Source organism: Venturia canescens, chromosome 1 (assembly GCF_019457755.1).
Source record: "Venturia canescens isolate UGA chromosome 1, ASM1945775v1, whole genome shotgun sequence".
Lineage (NCBI taxonomy): Eukaryota > Metazoa > Arthropoda > Insecta > Hymenoptera > Ichneumonidae > Venturia > Venturia canescens.
The window spans coordinates 33,930,655-33,939,263 of record NC_057421.1 but is presented as its reverse complement, the minus strand read 5'-3'; the positions used below and the strand labels follow the sequence as shown (position 1 = coordinate 33,939,263).

Sequence of the window (8,609 nt, the reverse complement as noted above, 5' to 3'; positions counted from 1 at the left end):
TCACTAAAGTTCACGTGTATAAGCATAGCGTTTCCATATATATAGGTATACATTCCGGGCATAAGAAATCTGCTTTAATGCGTAATTACTTGATAACTAAACAGAAGAAAATTTTGAAAAAAATTGTGTTTTCGCACTTGATGTTGAAGAACATTATCACCAAATTTCATCAATTTCTAATTATTTCGACTTTTGTATCATTCACCCTTAAAGATGATTCAGATAATGTAAAGAAAAAAAAATTACAAAATTTACTTACCCATATGAGGATAATGATTGATTAAATAAAAAAAAACATAAAATGATAATGATAAATCGATAGTTCGTTGCCATTTCGCACGTTTGAAGAAACAATCAATGGAACTAATATTCAACGTCGTTTATTACTCATCATGAATTACAGTAATTTTCTTCTATAACGTACAAGTTCTCGTATAATTGTTATTGTAAAAAATGTACACGCTTCACTCGCAAAAAACAAAAATTATCCCACAGAACTCCCAATCTTTTTTATGTAGCCCAAAAGGACTCGTAATGAATTTCTACTACGGAGTCAATGACGTACTATCTGAATCACTTGCAGCAATCATTTTAGAGACGAAAAGGAACTAGAATGAAAATAGAATTTTTATAAATAATTGAAACGAAACGTCCAATATGTGAAAAATATTGTTAACAGAGGGCGTATTTTTTCGTAATACATTCGTATTATAACACAAAAGCTAGCGAGTATAACGTATAGAGATATATTTGTAAAAATGGGTATGATTGATGAGAAATTTTTAGTACAATAATGTGGCGAAACAACGATGAAATACGGACATGAAAGAAAATGAATAGATAGAACAAAGAAATATACCGAAGAAAACGATCAAGTAAAAATTTTCAACGCATGAAAAAACAAATGGTACTTAGTAAATAGCTTTGTTAAAATGTATAAATTGATGGGAGGAACTCAAAACGTAATTTGAAACTGTTATTCAAAATTGTCATAATATTCCAGATGAATCGTCAATTAAAATCGGAATGTCAATAAATTATCGTTGGTAACATGTGTAGTACAAGAAAATGATTTATTATTACTATTAATCCTCCCATATCCTACAGTTTTCATTCATCGTAATATAATGTATTACTCAAACACTTGGGATTTCGCTTAAGTTAGGATTATAAAGTTGAAGAAAGTGAAACAAAAATACTTACGATTCTACGAAATTCTATGAAAATCAATTCTGATTGGACTTGTTTTTCTGCATCTTCTTGCGAATAGCTCTCAAAGAACGCAATTTCATAATTTGAACGTTCATATAATATTTTCGTATAACAAAATTGTTAACAAGATTGAGGCATTTTTTTTTATTTTTATTTTTCGTCATTTACGATTGAATAATAATAAAGTAGATTGGATTAAGACGAGACTCGGAAAATTCTCAAAACTTTATGAAGCTGTCTCATAGATATTCCCGATTTTCGCAACATCCACTTCATTGATACTTCGAATTATTCGTTATCTATTATTGGGGGGAGGCCGAAATATCAGTTCGATCAAAAAGGCCTAAATAAATTGACAAAAATATTCGCCTAAAAAAGAGGTTGCAAAACACGTGGAACCGATAATTTGTAATATCGAACAAAGGGTTCGATATTATCCAAATATCCAAAATCGGTTAACGAGCTCAGAAAAGTTTTCCGCAATTACGAAAGCCACATATAAGTCGACCTTGAAAAAATCGATCATTATCTTTTGTTATATTGCCAATGAAAAATCATCAAAATGAAAATGGAGAGAGTAGTGATTTAAATAATCGAGGATATTGGCGGTCGGTACTGTGAAGATTCATATACGTGATTTGTTTTAAATTTCTTTCGAAAATAATACGAAAAAATCGTGCGTGAATATAGGTTTGGAAAACGCTCGCGTGTATATCTCATTGATACATTACGTGATCGGTGTTACCGATCGAAACGGGATTACTTTCCATTTTTACAATATCTTGTTTTTGGTTCGTTTTTTTTTCGTTTTACATTCGCCACTATCTTTGTCGTCTTCTGCTCGGTCTTGATCGAGGAGCCGTTGAACCCGTGCCTATACTGAACATTCCACCGGTCGTTGGTGGCAGACTAAATGAGCCTGCTCCTGGTGTCGGTAGAGCAAACGAACTACCCGAAGCACTGTCTTTCGAAAAATTTATTGCCGGTGCCGTTGGTGCTCCAGTGAAATTGAAACCACCTGAAATTTAGATATATTTTTTCAACAAATTAATAAATATTGAATCCCCCCCGAACATCACATTTTAATTAGCTTCGTCACAATGTAACGATATCATGTTGCCACGAATTGTGACGATGTCGGAAGTGACAGCGTTTTCAAACATGCTGGATCGTATAAATGAATAAATAAATAGGCTCATAATGCACGTGGTGCAACATTGATATTTTTCATACGTGACTTAATCGTTTTATTTGTTGGTTTGACACGAAATTTAGGCTTCATTTGTGGTGTTGTAATACTGGGAAGATTTATGAACATACCATTTTGTTGTGGTGCTGAATTGAATTGAAAAGTAGACGATCCAGAGGTTGTATTATTGGAGGACGTTGACGAGGTCCCGCCAAAAGTAAAAATAGCATTTTGTTGCTGAGGTTGCTGTGGCGGCTGATTAGATTGAGAAGCGCCAAAGGTGAAACTCGAGGTAGTACTGGAATTGTGTCCGTCGTTATTGCTGTTGCTGTTAGTAACATTGGCACCGAAGCCGGTACTGCTGGGTGTTACTACAGCAGAACCAAAAGACGAATTCGGCGCTGATGTCTGAATGCCAAAAGGCATCGCCGTATTGGTCGGCGGAGAGCTGAAGCTTGTGAAAGTTTTGGCGGTGCTAAAAGCGGTTGGTGGATTGGTCGACGTGCCGAATGTAGTACTTCCGATAGAAGTACCAAAACCGGTGGAAGTTGAGACTGAAGGGAAAACCGATGGAGTTGTAACGGTGGCGCCGAAAGTAGTGTTGTTAGAAGAGTTAAAATTTGAGCTTGCAGGGGGATTTTGATGGGCGATCGTAACGGTGCTTGGATTGGGTGTACCAAAGGTTGGGGTTGTTGTGTTGAGCGATCCAAAAGTTGGGGCGGCTGTAGTTATCGCGCCGAAGCTTGTCGTAGAGGTATTAAAAGCGCCAAAAGTAGGTGGTGTTGTATTTGGTGTGCCGAAAGCTGGCGTTGATGTTACGCTGCTCGGAAATCTGTAACTCGGAGCGGAGCCGGTGGTTCCAAGGGGGACAAGAGATGCGGCGCCAAAAGTTCCGTTTGCACGAGCCTCAAACAGAGAAGAAGTGTTTCCGGTACTCGTGGTAAAACCCGGCACCGGTGCATCGTTGCCGAAGCTCGCCGAGGTAGGTTTTTGGCCGAAGCCGCTACTTCCGAAAGTTAGAAGAGTCGCGGACGTGAGCGCGTTTGATTCTTTATTAACGGAATTGAGGGGAGCCGAAGTCTTACAAGTTGAGGCAAACGTCATCGAAGATGAAGAAGAGGCAGCAGCAATCGTGGTACCATCACCAGTTTCAGGCTGCTTCGGTTTTTGTAATGTACCACTAAAGGTATTAGAAAAGGATGTCGTTTGTCCACCATTATCAGTTCCGAAAGCAAAAATACTTGGTTGGATCGTCATTGTAGACGCGGTTGCTGTCGGTGTTCCGAAAATACTTGGTTGCGTTGTTGTTGTCGCACTTGCAACAGTTGTCACAGGTTTTCCAAACAGGTTCGACTGCCCCGGTAATGAAGAGGTCGTAGTTTGAGTTCCAAAAATATTCGATTGTGCATTAGCCAATGTAATCGTCGAGGCGACTCCCTCGAATATAGAAATTGATGAGTTTGTCCTCGTAACACCAAAAGACAGAGAAGGAGCGCTGGACGAAGTTGTAGCTAACGAAGTAGTCACAGGAGTTGTAACCCCGAAAGAAAATGCCGGTTTCGTTGTTGCGGATAAAGTTGAATTGCCTCCCATCGGAAAAGTGGTTGTATTCGTTAACGCCGAGTATCCGGTGCTCGCGCCCGATGCTCCAAAAAGTATATCCGATGTCGTTCTTTTTACGAAATTGAATCCAGGTGAAGTTTTGAGTGCAGGCCCTGATAATGGCACTTCTTCAAACGGCAAACTTTGATTTTGTACCGCTACTTTTTCTTCTGCGAGAGCCCCTTCCCAAGAACCCATTGAGGTACTTTTAGCAGCTCCTTTATTGGCACTGCACGATGCTTCCACCAAGCTTACCGTAGATGATATTTCTTCGCTCACGGTCGATTTGATCGTTGAATCAGAACTAAAAACACTGGTGGGCTTTGTTGGAGGGACTATAATCGGGGCAAGCGCGGATCCAGTTTCGTTGCTTCTGGCTTCCGAAGTCACTGGTGACTGTATATTTCTTGATGAGCCAGCAATTTGATCGATAAATGCCGGATTCTCAATTTTAGAAACACCAAACGAAAAGTTCACCGTTGACTGATTCATCTCACTGGGCTGGGAACTCGAAAATGAGGTGCAATCAGATTTCGTAGTAATCGTTGTTGTTGTTATTGTTGCTGTTGTTGTTGGAATTTCGAACATCGGAATAGTGCTGGAATTGTGCTGTGGCGTCAATGTCGTCGTAGATACGACGACGGCAGGACGGCCGGTCGGAGTTGGCGTTTCGGTTAATTGGGTGGAAACCGGGAATGAAATTTGACTGACAGGTTTTGAAGGGCTTGTCGTAACAGACGTGAATAACGGACTCGTAGCTAGTTTTGAATCAACAATATTCTTATTGGCCAAACAGGTTTTCACGAGCCTAGAGTGTTCCAAATTTTTCGCTTCTTGGGGTGAAAATTGAGAATTTTCGAAGTTGCTGCTTGATTTCGATGACGTATCGTTGTTGGTAAATTGGAAAGATACGTGTTTTGCGGGTGTCGTTGTTGGTTTAAATTTACCAATGATAGGAACAATGGCCGAAGTTGCAATAGGGCTTGTATTGACATTAGTCGTTGAAGTCGACGAACTGAGACTAACGATTATAGAATCAGAAGACGCAGATTTATCCTCAGCCTGAATAACGACTTCAGGGTTGATCTTACTCGTTCCTTTGCCGGAAATGGCTTCGAACATGCTTTTCAAACGATTTTTCATACTTGTCTGTCGCATGTTCATTATATCGGATTTTTTAATCTCATTGATAGAATCATTGGCAAAGCGCGGCTTTACGGAGCCATGTTCCTCAATCAGAATTTTAATTTTATCAATATTTTCCGGTTTGGCTTTCATGAATAATTTTTCGGCCAATTTAACTGGTACCACTGGTACCTCCTCTTGCACCGTCGGTGGTTGAACCTGTAGTTTCAAAATCTCTCGCTGCATACCGGTTGCTTCGAGAGGAGCGGCAGTGTTTGAAACTGCTACAGCGGGCGAACGAGACTTTGAAAGGACGTTTTCAAGAAACGATTCCAGAGATCTTTTGTTTGGACGTTCGAGATTCAAAATTTGAGTTGCCGAATCGTTCAGCAGGAGTTTGCTCGTTTTCGTTGGTTCGGAGATGCTCCGCGATGGACAAGTAGTATAATCCTCAATATCGCTGTGACTAGAATCCAATGATTTGAAGTGTTTACCAACTTCAGGAGTGCCACTTCTTGATACGTCCAGGGCTTTTCTCTTAACGCCTGATGAAACGTTGATGCTCGAGCTCAAAGAACTCAGAATATCATGACACGAAGGCATCTTCGATCTTTTGGCTGGCCGCAATGGTTTGCCATGAGGTGATACCTCCTCTTCGGATTTTGACGAATCATCTCTACCCCGCTTCTGCATCATTTCATCCAAATTCTCTAAACCTTCGCTATGAACACCCTCCGTTCTTTGTTTCTTCGCTGTCTCATACGTCACATCCTCTCTTGATGCATGTCTTTTTAATGATATTTCGCGCAACACCTGAACTACACTCGACTGTTGTTGCTCTTTTTTTTCTGCTTGGCATATTTCTGATAATATTTGCTTTCTTTCGTATTTTACATTTCGACCAGTTTCCGGCGGCGCTATTCTCACTGTCACCGTCATTCGCGTTTTGCCGCCTGTTTTCGCGTTGATCAGAGGCAGTGGACTTGAATTCAAATTCACTCGTGGAAATTGACCTGTTCCGTACTGTGATTGATGGGTCAATTTTGTGTTCGCCTCCGTTGCGTATTTCGTCAAACGCGTTGTCAATCCCGGTGATGTTACGTCCGAATACACCCTGAAGTTTTGAAGAAATATTTTATTACACAACGAATATACGATTCATCCTCATTGTCAATAGTCAAATCGAATATCATTGATTTTAATGATACGAGTGTTCTAGTACGAGCAAACTTTTTCCATTATCACTGTAGAAAAAATTGAAATCATTTTCAAGTAATCATCAAATCTCAATTTTTATTAATAAAGAACAACTTTCATTTTTGCTATAGCAGGAAAATACCCTTCGTGCCTCTGGAACCTCAATAATGAGAATACACTCTATGTTGGAATAATTTCCAAACAATCCGAGACTTCTTGATTTTGTATTTTCCATCAATCTCTTTTCTCTTTTCTCTACCTAATAATATACATGACAGTTTATTTGGAAATAAAACATGCTGATGTTTATTTAATTTGACGACTCCATAAATTGAAATAAACAAATGAATATTCATTAATCTTCAGATATCAGACTATTCTTGTTTTTAGTAATGTTTACTAATGTAATATAATAATAATTTCAATCATTTTTTTTTTAATTCAATAGCAATTTTTAAGTGAATCGTTGATTCAATGGAGAAGATTCTTGTGGTGTTACTGTGACATATTCGAAATGCCACAATATGAGTATTTGTTGCACATTTTGAAAGATAAAACTCTGCTCAAAATTCAAATTATTTCCTATCAGAGATTCTATGGTTCTTTATGTATTTCTTACTGAAAAATATTAGCAATTAAACATTTCTCATGATGAGTTCGAAACTTTACTGATTTTTTTTGATAAACTTCTTCTAACTATGCAGAGACGCATGACAAACTTTACCGGAACAAAAACTGACATCTCAATGGTTCCAATTTAGAGATTAGATAATAGGAGATTGAAGTTAGTATAAGAAAAAATGTAGGAAAATCTTAATATTTTTCTTGAAGCACCGAGATCAACATCAGTCACTGTTTTTTTGTCTTTATAGGATAAATAAATTTGAATTATAGTTGAAAATTGTTGGATATTGCATGAATAACTTTGGAATTTTTTATAATTTGAGCAAAGAGTTGATGTTCCGACATGACTGTGCTGAGCCATTTAGGCAAATATTTTATGAATATTCACAAAACGGCCCTTACCTCTGATTCCACTAATTTAGAAATATGTTATTGCTGTCATTTGAGGCCAATTTCATGTTTTATTATATAGCATGCTAACTTATAGTTTACTAAATATGGGGGTCTTCAAAGACTATGATTCACAACGACTTTACAACTATGATTGGGCATCTTACATAATAATATATGAAATTATTTTGCTCGGTTCCCAGAATATAATTTCTTGGAACAAATAAAATCCAATAGTTTTGTGAATATTTATAAAATATTTTAATGAGAGCAAATGTTCGTACTTGGGATCAATGTTGTAGCGTGTAGAAGCCAAAAGAGGTCCGGCAATAGTCTGAACAGTTTTGATACCAGTAGCTCTGAGTCTCATCTTTGGGCTAATACTCATTCCCCATGGAGAACCTTTGGGACTGTAATTAGTTCTATCATCTTTGGAAACAGTATAATTTTGTGTGAAAGTTTGAGAATTTTTCCAAGTATTTGAATCACTGCGTGTTTCATTAGCGGTTGAAACATCACCGTTTTCGGCATCTTCTTTTTTCCAGGATGAGAATGGTGTTGAAGTATACAGATCCAACGAACTTGTTCGTTCTGAGACTGTCCTATCGGTATGGAGATACGGAGTACTTTGAAGATTAGTGAAATTATCGAAATTCCGAAAATCCCTTCTGGCAATTGGACTTGGATTATCGAGGAGACTGTGTCCTGAGGAGTTTCGCGAACTGGAGTGAATCTCAGAACTCAGCTGATAAGTGCTTCGTCGTCTTTGTGCCATTCTGTCCGCAATGTTAACACGATAACGATGTCGAAGATTACGTTTAAAAATGATGATATCAAGTATAAACTGTTGGCAAATGTGCGCTAGGAAGCGATACGTCTCACTGGCTGCTTGCTTCAAACAATCAAGAGCTAGAAAAACGTGCGGCGACAACAGCGTATCGTCACAACCACCGTTGTAAATTAACCAACCACACAATACCAATCCGATTATTAACGTCGACCCAATGTACGTGCCAAATATGTTCAACAGTACTGCCCAACCACTTGTCACAGTTACCAACGCAACAATATCACGGTTTCTTAGATCCCACATATTATTTTACTAAATAACGTTTCCATTCAAATTATTAACCTCCCCATGTTTTGAAAAATAACACACTCACCGATATGCAAAAAACGCGAGACAGGCACTTCGCCAAGATACTTTCCTCTTTCGACCTAAGGGGGTGACAGTGGTGACAATGCTTAAAGTATAGGGCTTATTTGGCAC

At 38.4% G+C, this 8,609-nt stretch overlaps 1 protein-coding gene across 1 annotated transcript; it reads right to left on the bottom strand.

The window, feature by feature from the left end:
• Positions 1 to 364: 364 nt before the first annotated feature.
• On the bottom strand, positions 365 to 8,569 carry LOC122412398 (nuclear pore complex protein DDB_G0274915-like). Its single transcript, XM_043421876.1, has 3 exons — positions 7,624 to 8,569; positions 2,533 to 6,242; positions 365 to 2,230 (listed from the first exon to the last, which is right to left on the bottom strand). The coding sequence occupies exons 1-3, from the start codon at positions 8,430 to 8,432 to the stop codon at positions 2,034 to 2,036; spliced, it is 4,716 nt and encodes a 1,571-aa protein (XP_043277811.1). The 5' UTR covers positions 8,433 to 8,569; the 3' UTR covers positions 365 to 2,033.
• Positions 8,570 to 8,609: the final 40 nt, after the last annotated feature.